The sequence below is a fragment of the Microtus oregoni genome, unplaced genomic scaffold, assembly GCF_018167655.1.
Source record: "Microtus oregoni isolate MIOR12 unplaced genomic scaffold, Mior012 000016F_ref0000370, whole genome shotgun sequence".
NCBI lineage: Eukaryota > Metazoa > Chordata > Mammalia > Rodentia > Cricetidae > Microtus > Microtus oregoni.
This window is the reverse complement of record NW_024543075.1, coordinates 17,102,730-17,118,677: the sequence shown is the minus strand read 5'-3', so window position 1 is coordinate 17,118,677 and position 15,948 is coordinate 17,102,730. Positions and strand designations below refer to the sequence as shown.

At 48.9% G+C, this 15,948-nt stretch overlaps 1 protein-coding gene across 2 annotated transcripts; it reads left to right on the top strand.

Annotated features, from left to right (window-relative positions):
* Positions 1 to 258: 258 nt before the first annotated feature.
* On the top strand, positions 259 to 7,805 carry Stx4 (syntaxin 4). 2 transcript variants are annotated; one of them, XM_041666596.1, is made up of 11 exons: positions 278 to 591; positions 787 to 888; positions 966 to 1,065; positions 1,206 to 1,280; positions 2,147 to 2,217; positions 5,410 to 5,518; positions 5,599 to 5,675; positions 5,884 to 6,021; positions 7,202 to 7,312; positions 7,383 to 7,481; positions 7,565 to 7,706. In XM_041666596.1, exons 1-10 carry the CDS (start codon positions 562 to 564, stop codon positions 7,464 to 7,466), a joined length of 897 nt encoding a protein of 298 aa, XP_041522530.1. In that variant the 5' UTR covers positions 278 to 561; the 3' UTR covers positions 7,467 to 7,481; positions 7,565 to 7,706. The 2 variants fall into 2 exon arrangements, with proteins under 2 accessions (XP_041522529.1, XP_041522530.1); XM_041666595.1 differs by lacking the exon at positions 7,383 to 7,481 and having other exon boundaries at positions 259 to 591; positions 7,565 to 7,805.
* The last annotated feature ends 8,143 nt before the right edge of the window (positions 7,806 to 15,948 follow it).

The window sequence follows — 15,948 nt, the reverse complement described above, 5'->3', positions numbered from 1 at the left end:
ACTAGCTGTCGGGAGCGCAGCCCGCGGAGCTGGGCCTGGTCTGTCACGTGATGAGGGGGCGCCATGGGGTGATGTGAGATACGAGGCTCTCAGACTGCGTGCAAATGACGCATTCCCAACCCTTTGGGCAACTAGATTTCAGTTCTAATATGAGATGTTCCGGTGAAGGGGGGGGGGGGTGCGGGCTCTCGATCCAGGCAGCCTGGCTTCCGTTCGGCTGCGACTGTTTCCGACCTCCGCCTTTCCCTCTAGCGAGGAAGAGACAGGACTTCGTGCGCATGCTCGGAATCATCCGCCGAGGGGCGGGGCCGCAACTGCGGGAGCAGGATGGGGGGAAGAGAAGGGAATTCCAACTTGTAGAACTTTGGGGGTCCTATGGTCGGGTTCCTCCCGGCGGCTGTGGATGGTGAAAGGGGTGGGGCCTTTAGAGGCTCGTGGGGGTGTTGGGGTTCGCAGGGTGAGGAAGGGGGTGTCAAGTGTGAGAGAGAGGTGCAGGAGTTCCAAACTTAGAACCTTGAGGCCCTCGGGGCTCAGGTCCGGGGACGGGGCGCTCCGGCCGCCATGCGTGACAGGACCCATGAGCTGAGGCAGGTGAGAAACTGGGGCCGGGAGGGCGGTGCTGGAATTAGAAGCTGGGGCCGGGCGGGCGCGCCTGGATTGAGGACTCCTGGTTTGGGGTCCGGGAGGGGTGGCTGATGGCCAGGAAGGAAAATCCCGGAAGCCCATGGTTCCTGCGGGACGAGAACCGCAGCAGGCAAGCAGTGCCAATGACTCCGGCCCTGGCAGGGGGACAACAGCTCGGACGATGAAGATGAGGTTCGAGTCGCGCTGGTGGTGCACCCAGGTACCGCCCGGCTGGGCAGCCCGGACGACGAGTTCTTCCAGAAGGTAAGGGTCCGGGGGACCGAGGAGTAGGGAGGATTACAGTACCACTTATGTCTTCAGTTCCCTTGGTTCCTCCCTAGGTCCAGACAATTCGGCAAACTATGGCCAAATTGGAGAGTAAAGTCCGGGAGTTGGAGAAACAGCAGGTCACCATTCTGGCCACGCCCCTTCCCGAGGAGAGTAAGCGAAATCCGGGCTCACGCACGTCAGCCCGGTGGATTATGGGGGATGTAGTTCTATATTAGATGCTAGCCAGGGTGGGTTTGGTTGTGGTTTGTGGTAGAGGCTGTGGTTTGGAAGTGTGACCTTCTCTCGTTTAGGCATGAAGCAGGGCCTCCAGAACCTGCGCGAGGAGATCAAACAGCTGGGGAGAGAGGTCCGGGCACAGCTAAAAGGTGAATGAATTTCAAGGGCCTCGGCCAGGTCATTCCCTGTGATTCAGCCCTGTTGCTGGGGCATTGTTGCCTACACAGTCAAGTGATATATCCAGGTCACACAGCAGGCCTGGGTCTAGACCCAGGATCTCTGCCCTGTGGCATCCAGGCCATGATAGTTTTCATTGCACGTGCTGGTCTCTCAGATTCCTTTATTATTATTTTAAATTTAAATTCAAAGCTCCTTACTGTTTTAGTTCTTGGTCCAGTGTGTATTCTTTGAGCAGACAGGTGAGGGATTTCTTAGGAGACCGCTTCACACTTGTGGGAACCCACTGGTGTAATACAAAGAGAAACTTCTCTTAGAAGTTCAGAATTAGCCTCCTCCTCCCCCACCTCTCCCTTCTATGTAATCCAGGCAGGCCTCGAATTCACAGAGATCCATCTGTCTCTGCCTCTTGAGTGCTGGGACTAAATTAAAGGCCTGCCCCAACCATGCCAGCTGACTGACTGATCTCACTTCCTTCTTTCTTCCTCCTCCTCCTAGTTCCTTCTTTTTTTCTTCCCTCCTCCTCGCTCTTCCTCTGCCATCATTATGTGTCACTACTAATATACGTCCCTGCTCATAAGTCACTTTGTAATAAAAATTCTGTGAAGACAAGAACCTCCTTATTATGTAGCTGAAAGTTGGATGTGGCCCTATGTTCTGGTCCCCAAACAATTTTTTTAAATTTTTGTATTATATATTTTAAACCTTTTATTGTTTTTTGGGAGACACAATATGTAGATCATGCTAGCCCAGACAGAAATCAGCTGGCTTCCCAAACAAGTTTTAGAAGTCTCAGGGCAAAACCTGCTTTCTAGCAACCCTTGTGTTTCTCCCACAGCCATAGAGCCCCCAAAGGAAGAAGCTGATGAGAATTATAACTCAGTCAACACAAGAATGAAAAAAACCCAGGTAGGTTTCGCTTTCCTGGAGCTAGGGCATTCCAGCAGGTGTTTCTTAGGTTTCAGAGTGGTAACCGCGTCGCACTTAGATCTCTGTCTGTCCTGATGATCTTCTATATGCAGAAGCTTATGCTTAACAAAGAGAAGGAACTTGGTATATAGGTAAAGGATCCCGGTCTCCAATGCTCAGTCCATTATAGCACCCTGCCTCCTCCCTTCGAAGAGAATGTGCTGTGTCAGACGTGACGTAGGCCTGGCTATGGGAGATACACTTTCCCAAAACCGAATGGGGAATTTGGACTGAATAGGGAACAAAGATATTTCTCATGTAGAACTTGGTCCCTAATTGCTCTCTTCAGGGAAGAGACAAACAAAAACTGGCAAGCAGGGCTGGAGAGATAGCTTAGTGGTTAAGAGTACTGACTGCTCTTCCAGAGGACCTGGTTCAATTCCCAGTACCCACATGGCAGCTAACAACCATCTGTAACTCCAGATCTAGGGGATCTGACACCTCACACAAATATACATGTAGGCAAAACACCCATGCTCATAAATTTAAAAAAAGTAATAATAATTAAAAGAGCCAGGTATGGTGGCAGAGGCAGGCAGATCTCTGTAAGTTTGAGGCTAGCGTGGTCTTCAGAGCCAGTTCCAGGATAGCCAGTACTGTTGCACAGAGAAACCCTATCTTGGAAAACCAAAAAATAAATAAAAAGAAGAAAAAATGACAAGCAAGGACATCCTTGACTCCATAGATAAAATTCAGAAGATGAAGAGGGGCTGGCAAAGTGGATCAGTGAGTAAAGGTGTCTGCTTCTAAGCCGTACAACCTCATTCAGTCACTGATCCACATGGCAGAAGGGGAACTGACTCCTGCAAGTTGTCCTCTGACTTCTACATACGTGCCATGGCACACATGCCCTCCTCTGTGCACACACACTAAAGGGCTATATTAACGAATAATGTAGGGACTGTACCACTTTTGCAGGGGAACTCAGTTCAGCTATTGCTGGTCCCTGACACAGCACCCAAGTCAGGTAGCTCCCAACCATCTGTCAGCTCTAGGGCAAGGCCTCTGAGACCTCTTCAGGAGCCGGCACTACCCACAGATGAATGCACATAATTAAAAATATGAAAATATATATTTCAAAAAACACTTTTAAGAGGAAGGAGTTGTGGGGCAGCGGTGAAGTGGAAGTCCTATCAGGCAGTGTCTTAGTGAGGAGATTTGACGCGACCTGACAGGGCCCCTCTGGGTACAGAGTGAAGAGCGGTTGGGATTTGTGGAGGTCAAGACTGGAGTAGGAGGGAGGTTTGCACATCTTGAAAGGACGCAGAAGTGGGAGTTCAGAAGTGCTTGTGAAGGAATCAGGGGAGAAGCAGGACCCATAAGAGGGCACCTGTGGTGGTTATTGGTGTGAGAGGGTCCTGTTGCCCACGGTAGTAGCATGGTGCCCTTGAGTTGGTGAGGGTACCTGCCTCCGAAACAGCGGCAGTGGCATTCAGTCAGCCTTCAACAATGCACACCGAGTGACTGTGTGCCAGACTTTTAAACTAAAAATTCTACCCTTGAGACATTTACATTCTAGTGGGGCACACCAGTCACTAAATCAGTGTTTTATTTTTTACTATTTGAGTCAAGGTCTCACTAAATAGATCTCACTGGACTGGAACTCACTATGTTGATAAGGCTGTGCTCAGACCTGCAGGTCTCCTCGATTCTGCCTTCCCGGTGCTGGAATTAAAGGTGTAGCCACCCCACCTGGCTTAAATTATTTTATAATCTAATAAGTACTAGGGGTTAAAACAGCAGAAAAGGAGGGAAAGTGCTGGCAGGGGAAGGAGTGTCATTTAAATGAGGGGAAGAGTAGATCTGAGTGGTGGACTTTGTACTTAGCCTGGGAGGCCCTGGTTTCACTAGCCGATATACAGAAAGTATCTGTTTCTTCTGTGTATGTGTGCGGATACATATGCCCGCCACGGCGCCCATGTTGAGGTCAGCTTTCCCCTTGCTGTGGTGGGGTATGTCTGTGTCTGCTGCTGCGCTAGGAGTCTCTTGCCTCTGCCTCCCGTCTCACTTTAGACATGCTGGGATCACAGCAGCATGCATGCCACCACATCTGGCTCTTTACCTAGGTTCTGGGATCCTTGACGATGGGTTGTCATGCTTGCACAGCCAGCATTTTTACACTCTCAGCCATCTCCCTAGTCCCTCCCACCTCCAAATAAATTTAAAAAATAACTAAGGGCTGGAGGTGTCAATCGGTTCTTAGAGTGCTTGCCCAGCATGCACAGGGCCCTAGGTTAGATTCCCACCACCGCATAACGCAGCTCCCTGTTGGCACACACTGTGATGAGAGGAGGCCAGCCTGGGCTACATGGGACCCTGTCTCAAACTAAATAAAAATAAGATCAAAATTAAGCACTCAAAAAGAGCTAGGCGGTGGTGGCGCACGTCTTTAATCCCAGCACTCCAGAGGCAGAGGCAGGCAGATCTTTGAGAGTTTGAGGCCAGCCTGGTCTGCAAGAGCTAGTTCCAGGACAGGGTCCAAAGCTACAGAGAAACCCTGTCTCAAAAAAAAAGAACTCAAAAAGAAGTGAATCTAGTCAAGTAATCATAGCACTTCGAAGGTAGAGACAGGATCAAGGAGTCACCCTCAGTGAGCTTAAGACCATCCTGAGCTATGTACAGCTAGGACTCAAAACCAGCTAACCAATAAAAAATAAGTAAGGCCCGAGAGATGTCCCAGCAGTTAAAAGTGCCAGCTGTCCTTCCAGAGGACCTTGATTCTCAGCACCCACGTGGTGGCTCACAGTCTTCTGTAACTCCAGTCTCCGGGGTTTGACATGCAGGCAAAATACCCATACACATAAAATAATAATAATACAAATTTAAAAAATAAAATAAAGGATTGAAGACTTAAAGGTGCTTTGGGGATGAGCATTCTAGGCAGAAGGAACAGTGTGCAGAGGCTGATGTGAGCATGTTTTGTTGAGGAAGAAGCTACTGGAGAGGAAGGAAAGAGAGGGAAGTAGTGAGGAGGGGTGGGAGGAAGCAAAGTCATGGGCATAATGGGGGCCCTGACAAGACCTTTGGCTTTTGTTCGAGGAGTGAGGGAGCCTGCCAAGGTCCCGAGGTGGTTGTGGCGTCGGCACGTCCAGGTAGTTCCTGCTGATGCCCAGCCAGACTTTCTGTTCTTAGCACGGGGTCCTGTCGCAGCAGTTTGTCGAGCTCATCAACAAGTGCAATTCAATGCAGTCGGAGTACCGCGAGAAGAACGTGGAGCGCATCCGCAGGCAGCTGAGGATCAGTGAGTTCTGGCCCCCTCGCCCAGCATGCTTGGGAGCGCTCAACTGGCTTTTGGCTCTGACCTGACCTTTCCTGTTACAGCCAATGCTGGGATGGTGTCTGACGAGGAGCTGGAGCAGATGCTGGACAGCGGGCAGAGTGAAGTGTTCGTGTCCAATGTGAGTGACCACAGCCAGTGTCCCTCTGGGGCCTTCTGTCTTTGAGACCTGGTTTCTTTGTGTGGAGGGCAGACCAAGGCCCAGACAGGAATGGCCTGGAATGCTGGGGTCATAGCTTAGAGGGCAGTTCCAGAAGCTCAGCAGAAGCTTTGGACCAGCTGCTGTAACATCCCTGTAACATCTTCACCAATTCCTGTCTGCCCTCCAGATACTGAAGGACACACAGGTGACACGCCAGGCCCTGAATGAGATCTCGGCACGACACAGTGAGATCCAGCAGCTGGAGCGCAGCATCCGGGAGCTTCATGAGATCTTCACTTTTCTAGCGACCGAGGTGGAGATGCAGGTGGGTACCCAGGGAAGCCCTGTGCTGCCTGAAGCCCTCGCTGTGACCTGGAGTTAAGTTCCACCCTAAGACACTTACCTGGGCTTTTATGTTCTTCCAAGATGGGGCATGCTCCCACGTGCCCCCCCCCATCCTTAGCCGAACTCTCCCCACTTCCACAGTCACCTCAGTGTCACTCCTTGATCCATAGGGTCCCACCTGTGCCTCCAGCCTGCATGTCACCTGGGCATGGCCTTGATCATGGCTTCTCTTGCTGTGACAACCCCCCCCCCCGCCTTAATGCTGTTAGAGCTGTGGAGAGCTGTTCCTACAGGGCCAGCCTCTCAGTCTCTAGAAGGTTGGAGTGGTGCCCATAGGCCTGGCTGTAGGGGTCCAGGTGAGCTTCCAGCCTTGTCCCAACCTGATCTGAACTCCACGGTGCTGCAGCCAGTCTCTTTTGCAGCTGGCAGTCATGGGACAGGGCTGTGATCCAGTGGGAATACCAGGAGGAGGCAGGGAGAGGGATGGAGACAGGCCTAGAGTGGGTGAATTCAGACAGAAGTTTACTGTCTGTGAGAAAGGTGCTACCATGCAAGGCACCGACTGCAGGCCTCCGCTACAGATGGAGGGTATATGGGACACAGGGGCAGAGAGAAGGGACAACATGACAGTGCTGGAGCCTTGAAGCAGTGCTTGCTCTGAACATTTCTCAGCTGTTGTCCTGCCAGATCTTTGTTAGTTTTTTTCTGCCAAGAATGTCTTGACTAGCCAGGCAGTGGTGACAGAGGCAGGCATTTCTCTGTGAGTTCAAGGCCAGCCTGGTTTACAGATCAAGTTCCAGGACAGCCAGGGATACATGGAGAAATCCTGTCTTGAAAAACAAAACAAAGGTCTGGAGGATGGATCAGTGGTTAAGAGCATTGCCTGCTCTTCCAAAGGTCCTGAGTTCAATTCCCGGCAACCACGTGGTGGCTCACAACCATCTGTAAAGAGGTCTGGTGCCCTCTTCTGGCCTGCAGACATGCACACAGACAGAATATTGTATAATAATAAATAAGTAAATATTTTTTAAAAAAAAGAAAAGAAAAACAAAAACAACAATGACTATCTTGATCATTTTAGGCTGGGCTGGGCAGGGTAACTGTTCCCTGCGTCCATGCCTGGTTATCTGTCCTCTCTGAACTGTCCCTTTCCTGAGCAGGGGGAGATGATCAACCGGATTGAGAAGAACATCCTGAGCTCAGCAGACTATGTGGAACGTGGGCAAGAGCATGTCAAGATGGCCCTAGAGAACCAGAAGAAGGCGAGGAAGGTAAGCCTCGTCTCTTGCCCCAGCCGTGGGCTCTCCAGAGCGACTTTCCATGACCCTCCCTCTCTCACAGAAAAAAGTCATGATTGCCATCTGTGTTTCTGTCACTGTGCTCATCTTGGCGGTCATCATTGGCATCACCATAACCATTGGATAATGCCACATGTTCTTGGTGAGATATGGTGGACACGCCCCATCCCTGGCACTGGCCTTCCTGTCTCCTGTCAGACCCATTTCTCTCTCCTTCCCTTGCAGGCACTGGGAGAAGCAGAGACCCAGCGTCTGTGGAGGCAGGGCAGGCCTCCAGCCGAACCCACTCTCACGCTGGCCCTGTGCAGAGGGCATATGGCTCTTGTGGGGCTGGCAGCTGCTCATTCCTGGAGTCCTCCCCTTCACGCCACAAGGCCTGGGAGAGAGTTTGCAATGTCCTGTTTGTCTGGGACACATGGTTTTGTAAAAAATTAAAAAAAAAAAAAGAAAGAAAGAAAGAAAAAAATAACCTTGGCACACTCGTGCCTGTGTGTTCCTGAAAAGGCTGGCCCAGACCGCCAAGCATCCATTCTCCATTCTCCCTGGCCAACACTGCTGCCAGCCCCAGTCTAGACAGGCTCAGACCAGACTTCTGTAGAAGTGCAACCACAGCAGGCTGGCTCTTAAGGGGGTTGTGGAGGGCCATGGAGAGCTCACACTCACTGGGATCCATGTCCCTGAAACTATCAGCTGCCTAGCCCAGTGCTGGGCCACGGGCGGGCGAGGTGGGTGTGTGAGAGGTACCAGTGGCATGCCTGAGGCCAAGAGGAAGAGACATCTGAGAAACACGTGACCAGACAGGAAGAGTAGTTCTCAGTGGGGCATTCATGTGGAATGCTACGGTTGTAAGAAGTTGCCAGGGAGAGAAGCCAGCGGGACAGGTCCTGTGACCTGAGATGGGCACTGCCTTTTATATATAAGAGGGGTGTTTAGGGCTGGAGAGATGGCTCAGTGGTTAAGAGCATTGCCTGCTCTTCCAAAGGTCCTGAGTTCAATTCCCGGCAACCACATGGTGGCTCACAACCATCTGTAATGACATCTGATGTCCTCTTCTGGCCTGCAGACATACACACAGACAGAATATTATAAACATAATAATAAATAAATATTTAAAAAAAAAAAGAGGGGTGTTTAGGGACCCATCCCCCACAGTGGCCGCTGCCTGGCTTATGGGTACTGTCCAATGGAAGTAGGCAAAGGAGCCTGGAACCTGGTTTTTACAAGACACGCGAGCTGCCTGCAGGTCCTGATTCGGTATCGGGGCCAGCCTAGACCACATAGCACATTCCAGTCATCCAGGGCTGCTTAGAAGGACTGTGTCTCAGGAATGAAAAAGAAATGGTGTGTAACCTGGTATGGTGACTTTAATCCCAGAATTCAGGAGGCTGAGGTGGGTGGATCTCTGAGTCTGAGCCCAGCCTGGTCTACATAGAAAGCTCCAAGACTACATAGAGAAACCCTGTCCGCCCCCACCCCCAATTGTGTGTGTGTGTGTGTGTGTGTGTGTGTGTGCGTGTGTGTGTGTGTTCAGGCATGCAGGTCAGAGGTTAACTTTTAAGGCTAGCTTCTCCTCGTCCTTTGTGGGTTCCAAGGTCAGACTCAAGTTGCCAGATTTGTGTGGCAAGTGCTCTTACCTGCTGAACCATCTTGCTGGTCCCTGATTCCGAATTCTCAAGAGCTTCTCCTCCAGGTGCCTAGTTTCCAGAGAAGGATGTAGCTTTTCATGAGGACACATGCATGGTTCAGGAGGAAGCTGCTCCTGACCCAGGCTTGGTTAGATTCTGTGGTCCTTGGCTTTGATCTCTAGGGCTTTCCAGTCACCCTGTCCCATCCTGCTTTCACAAGACCCCACTGCTCAGCCAGCACTGCCTGTAATTGTGCTGAGTCCTGACAGAGCCAGAGGAGACAGCCTCGTACACTTCCTGACCATCTGGGAAGGGACAGAATGGGAGACTGGCCAAGTGGCCCCTGCCCATCGTCATTTGGCTGGTAGCCAGCCAACAGCTGGAGTATTGGTCCTAGATTGCATGCTTCTTGCTGTCTGTATATGGGACTTGCTTTGATCTCAACTGGAAAACAGTGAGTTAGAGGGCCTAGGTTTCCATAGCGAGCATCAGGATTGCTTGGTGTCCAGGGAGCAGCCTCTCCCCTCAGCATAAAGTGGCTCATTTTAGGAAGTTTATACGTGCTGGGCATCACACGGACTCCCTGAAAGTAGTAGAATCACTGAGTGTAAGAGACAGGCGCATGCCTTTAATCCCAGTACTTGAGAGGCAGAAGCAGACGGATCTCTGTGAGTTCGAGGCCAGCCTGGTCTATAGGCTCACTCCTGACCCATTTGCTATCTTTGTCCAATTTCTTATGATCAGATCCTCAGAGCTCACATGAAGCATACGTGGTGTGCACATGTGCCATCCCAGTGGGGAGATGGGAGTTGGACACAGGAGTCCCCAAGAGCCTGAAAGCCAGCTAGCCTGGTAAACAAGAGACAAGGTGGAAGGTGGTTGTCCTCTGACCTCTGCCTGCACCCACACGGATATGAACATGCGCACACATATACATACACCATAACACAAACTATTAATTCGTCTTTGCAACAAAGCCATATCAAGTGTACAGTCCATGCCTTTTGTTTGCTTTGATTTTTTTTGTTTGTTTGTTTTTTCAAGACAGGGTTTCTCTGTGTAGCCTTGGCTGTCCTGGAACTCTCTCTGTAGACCAAGTTGGCCTCCAACTCAGAGTTTCTGGTCTCTGCCTCCTGAGTGCTGGAATTAAAGGTATGCACCACCACTGCCTGGCCAGTGCACGCCTTTTGTAAAAAAGCCTTCATAGTGATTCCCAAAAAATCTCTTTAGTTAGTCAAGGTGATTCGGGGAAAAGAAAGATGAACAGCTAAGTCGGCTCTCCCAAGATGTCAGTAGACACAGGCTACCTACAGCCACATCTAGAGAAGAAGCATTTTGATAAGGGGTTATAAGTGTCACTCTTGTCCCAGGGAACTGATGAGAATCTAATAAGTTCTTCCATTGACCAGGACATGGGGCGCAAACCTTTAATCCCAGCACTTGGGAGGCAGAGGCAGATGGATCTCTTGAGTTCAAGGCCAGCCTGGTCTACAGAAGAAAGTTCCAGAACAACTGGAACTACGCAGAGAAACTGTGTCTCGAAAAGACAAAATGAAACATTTTCTGGGTATGCGTCATGCAAATCTCAGCACTCGGGAATCTGAGGCAGAGGATGGCTATGAGTTCACAGGACTTCCAGACTAACCCTTAGAAGTCTAAGTTAGGGGCTCAGTGGTTAAGAGCATTGGCTGCTCTTCCAGAGGTCCTAAGTTCAATTTCCAGCAACCACATGGTGGCTCACAACTGTCTATAATGAGATCTGGTGCCCTCTTCTGGCATGCAGACATACATGCAGGCAGAACACTGACTACATCAAAAATAAATTAGTCTTTAAAAAAAAAGTAAGTCATAGTTGGCATGAAGTTGTCCAATGAAGTCAAAAGATCCAGGGTGGGGTTTTTGTTTGTTTTGGTTTTTAAGTGCTGTCCCTTCCCTAGGATACTGCCCTCATCTAGTGACTCAAGATGGCCCTCTGCCACTTCCACGGCCACACCCTTGGATCAGTTTGCCCTTCCCCTAAATTGCAGTTCAAGTTTTATAGGTGATTTTTGCTCTAATGTTTTTAGAATATAAATCACATCACCAGAACCAGGTACAAATGTCGCTGAGAAAGAATGTTTGTATTGCCCAGTAAGTTCTATACTGCTGGGCAGTATTAAAGTAGTAAAGGTGGCGCACACCTTTAATCTCAGTGCTCAGAAGGCAGAGGCAGGCTGATCTCTGCGTTCAAGGCCAGCCTGGCCTACAGAGTGAGCTCCAGGACAGCCAGGGCTACACAGAGAAATCCTGTGTCAAAAAAAGAAAAGAAGAAAAGAAAAAAGTTCTATTACTCTGGTTTTGATTTGGCTTTTTGAAACAGGGTCTCCCTTTGTTGCCCAGGGTTGCTTTGAAGTCTTGGCAATCCTTATACCTCAGCCTCTCAATAGGCCTTGGATTGGGGTTGTAATTGTTTTGAGACTGGATCTATACCAGGCGGGCCTTGATCTCCCAGTGCTCCTATATTAGCCTCCCAAGTGCTGAGATTTCCAGAAAGTATTACCATGCCCAGCTTAGGTGCTTATTTTTTTTGTTCTATTGCTCTGAACTGAGGGGAAAGTTAATATTTGCAAACCAGTGGGCATTGCATTACAGTCAGCACAAATATTAGCCTCTCTAGGTTATACTCATCTCTGTGCGTGTGCACAGGATCCCCTGAAATGAGTCACTGTGAGTCACCATGTGGGTGCTCGGGTCCAAACCTGGGTCTCCTGCAAGTGTTCTTAACCGTGAGCCGTCTTTCTAGCCTTACTCACTAAGTAGCCCAGGCTGACCTCACACTTGTCGGTTCTTGTGGCTTAGCCTCCTTGGTGCTGGGATTGCACACCTACACTTTCTATTACTCATTATCAAATTCTCACACTTAGAGGCTACATTTATTATTTCACAATTCTGGAGGTGAGAAGTCCAAAGCTTGTCACTCAGCAAAGGCAGAGTGTGCAGAACTGCTTCCTGCTGGTGGCTCAGGGCAGAATCTGTTCCTCTTTTGGGTCTAATTGTTGCCTGCACCCCTTGGCTGGGGACCCATCTTCCATTCAAAAGCACATCTGATGTGGGAGTGTCATATATCAATCTGTTGATTTCATTGGTTAAGTAATAAACAAACTGCTTGGGCTCATAGCTTAGAACATAGGTGGGTGGAATAAACAGAACAGAATGCTGGGAGGAAGAGGAAGTGAGCTCAGAGGATGAGACCCTGTTCATTTCTTCTTTTCCGATATGGTATGATGGACCACGCCCTCCTGAAGGGTTGCTGTGAACATCTTCAGAAAATTGCTTCGCTCAACTGCCAACTGAGATGAAACTAGCACACAGGCTACACCATGAAAGACCTAATTAACGACGCCCCCATTCAGCAGGAAGCAGTTTGGAGAGAAAAAACTGCGCCCATGTTCCCAAATATGGTTTATAAACGTTCTTTAACATTTAAAGGGGGATATGATATAGGTATGAATAATTTGCATTAGTATAGATTTTGCTTTATTGATAGAGATTTAAGGTCAATTTTGTTATATGTATATGTATTTCTTGATCTTGATTAAGGTATTGTGATTGTGTAGTTCATTTAAAAATGTGATGTATAATTAGAAATATAGATTGTTAATAGATAATCATAATAGTCAAGTTTGTAGTCATGTTAGTTAAGATTTTCTAGGTGTGCATAGATATATTTTAGATAGGCATTCTTCGTATTTTCAAAGATTATAGAATATGGCTTTTTAAATGTTTTAATAACTTAGGACTTTTCATGACAATGAGACATGTCTGCTCCTGGTGGCACCAATCTACTTCAAGAGGAAGATGGGCATCGAAGAGGCACCTTTTGGAGTTTGATAGCCGTTTGGGCAAGAAACTGCTCTTGCCTGGACTATTGCATAAACTGGACACAGAGAACCCGCAGAGAGAGGACTACTGAACTTGCCTAAGGTGAGATGATCTTTCGGGGTTCCTGATTCATGAAGGAGTCTGCAAGACATTCTGCAGGACACAACAGATAGTGACTGAACTGACTTTGAATTTTCCTGCTTCATGGAAATGTCTGCTGGATACCATGGGCCTGAAGGCCGAAGATGGATGCCCCAACGGTACAGAGGAACTTTGGGTGACTGTCCAGGCAGCGAGATGTCTCTGTCATTTCTAGAGTTTGAAAGTTGCTTATTTCTTTTTTTTTTTTTTTTGGTTTTTCAAGACAGGGTTTCTTTGTGGCTTTGGAGCCTGTCCTGGAACTAGCTCTTGTAGACCAGGCTGGCCTCGAACTCACAGAGATCCGCCTGCCTCTGCCTCCCGAGTGCTGGGATTAAAGGCGTGCGCCACCATCGCCCGGCTAAAGTTGCTTATTTCTTGTTTGCTTAGGTAATATTGTATCTTTCTGGAGTCTTTAGAGTTGAAGAATAGTTAGTGATAGTTATAGTTTTCCTTAGTTATGATAAAGATAAAATAGATATAAATATTGTAATTTTTAATTGATAACTGTTTTGTTATATGTAATTTTGCTATGTTAAAGCCTTCCCTTTTTTGTTTAAACAGAAAAAGGGGAAGTGATGTGGGAGTGTCATATATCAATCTGTTGATTTCATTGGTTAAGCAATAAAGAAACTGCTTGGCTGGCCCTCATAGGTTAAAACATAGGTGGGAGGAGTAAACAGAACAGAATGCTGGGAGGAAGAGGAAGTGAGCTCAGAGACACCATGCTCCCCTCTCCCAGGTAGACGTGATAGCTCTGCTCTCTGAGGCACACGCCATTCAGCTCCGACCCAGGATGGACATAGGCTAGAATCTTCCCGGTAAGCGCACCTTGGGGTGCAACACAGATGATTAGAAATGGGCTAAATTAATATGTGAGAATTAGCCTGGAAGAGGCTAGATCGAAATGGGCCAAGCAGTGTTTAAATGAATACAGTTTGTGTGTTGTTATTTCGGGCATAAGCTAGCCAGGCGGCCGGGGTGCTGGGGACGCAGCCCCGCCGCTCTTATTACTACACACATCTGTCTGTCATCACCACTTTCTCGCAGTAACTTCTGCGTCCTGTGTCCTCTTATAAATGCCATTGTGGGGCCGGGCTGTGGTGGCACGCGCCTTTAATCCCAGCACTCAGGAGGCAGAGGCAGCGAATCTCTGAAGCTAGCCTGGTCTACAGAACAAATTCCAGGACAGCCAGGGCTACACAGGGAAATCTTGTCTCAAAAAAACAAACAAAAATAAATGCCTTTGAGGTTGCACAGGAGCCACTCAGACAATCAAGCTCCATCTCCAGCCGTCTTGAGTTGCACAGATGCTAACTGTGCCATGGGCCAGACGCTCAGCTGAGTCCGGAAATTCTCACATCTCCCAAGGCTTTTGTCGTATAAATGAATGCTACCAGATTCCAGCGAGTAGGGTCTGAACATAAGTGTGTGTGTGTGTGGGCACGTGCGTGCAAGCACACACGCACACGCACACCAGTGCCATGCTTCCTATTCCACATTTAACTCAATTTAGCAATTTATTCATGGAATTTTTATTGAGCAAGATTTATGTTCCAGACGTTATTGTAGGTGCCTGGGGAAGAGAACTAGAAACAAAGATGAGGTCTCTGTTGTTATACATCGTGTCATTAGTGGAGAAGTCAGCTGGATAGATTGTTAGGACATTCTGAAACAGTGATAGGCATTATGGGAAAGAGGGTAGCAGAAAGCTCTTACCTTTGGATGGGAGCGAAGCTAAGGCAAAGGGTGGAGAGTTTGCTTCCAGCCTGGGCTACATATCCAGACTATCTCCAAAGAAAAGGCCTGAGTCGGGATGAACCTTTTAAGTCCAAGCAAGTGGGAGGCAGAGGCAGGCAGATCTCTCTGAGCCTGAGGCCAGCCTGGTCTACAGTGCAGGTTCCAGGATAGCCAGGGTTACATAGTGAGACTTTGTCTTTAAAAAAAAAAAAGTAAATAAACAAGAAATACAGTAAAAGTGTCAGGATGTTGGAGCAGCTGTCCTAGCGGCTCTCACAGGAACCATTTTAGGAAAGGTGCCTAATGCCGTTGGCCCTGAGCCCCAGAGGGCAGGACAAAGCCATGAAGGATGATTTCCACTCTGAAAACCTAAAAGAGTTTTCCAAGGTGGAGTTTTGTTGTGTTTTGAGACACGACCTTAATTTGTAACTCCAGCTGACCTGGAACTCACTATATAGACCAGGCTGGCCTCAAACTCAGAGAGATCTGTTTGCCTCTGCCTCTCAAGTGATGGGATTAAAGTCAAGTGATACCACACCTAGACCCTAGGTGAGTTTAAAAATATTTTAAAGGGTCATATATTTTAATTTATGTGTATCTGTGTTAAACCCAAGGAGGTCAGAGACATTGGATCCCCTGGATCTGGAGTTACAGGCAGTTGTAAACTACCTGATAGGGGTTCTGGGAGCCAAATCCAGATCCTCCGCAAAAGCAGTGATTACTCTTACATACTGCGCCATCTCTCCCGCCCTTCAAACGAATTTGTACATTGCTTCCAATGGGTAGCTTCCTTTCCTCTTCCACCTTCCAGGTGCCTGCAGTTGTTGGGCTGTGCTTGTTCCAGAAATCCCATTGGCGGTGGGCAGCAGTGCTAGGAACGAACCCAGGTCACCATGCATGCCGGGTGAACACTGTAGGGCTGAGTCGTACAGGTCCACGGCTGAGAAACCGCACTGCAGGGCGGGCTCTATCCGCAGAAACCGCACTGCAGAGCAGACCTTACCCACAGAAACAGCACTGTGGGGCGGGCTCTATCCACAGAAACAGCACTGTGGGGCGGGCTCTACCCACAGAAACCGCACTGCAGAGCAAACCGTACCCACAGAAACCACAATGCAGAGCAGACCGTACCCACAGAAACCGCACTGCAGGCGGACTCTACCCACAGAAACCGCACTGCGGGGCAGACTGTACCCACCGAAACCGCACTGCGGGGCGGGCTCTACCCACCAAAACCGCACTGCG

Coding starts and splice junctions, on each gene's coding strand:
- Stx4 (XM_041666595.1), top strand. CDS start 562: ATGCGTGACAGGACCCATGAGCTGAGGCAG. Junction 592..786: donor GGACCCATGAGCTGAGGCAG/GTGAGAAACTGG, acceptor CGGCCCTGGCAG/GGGGACAACAGCTCGGACGA. Junction 1,281..2,146: donor GGTCCGGGCACAGCTAAAAG/GTGAATGAATTT, acceptor TTTCTCCCACAG/CCATAGAGCCCCCAAAGGAA.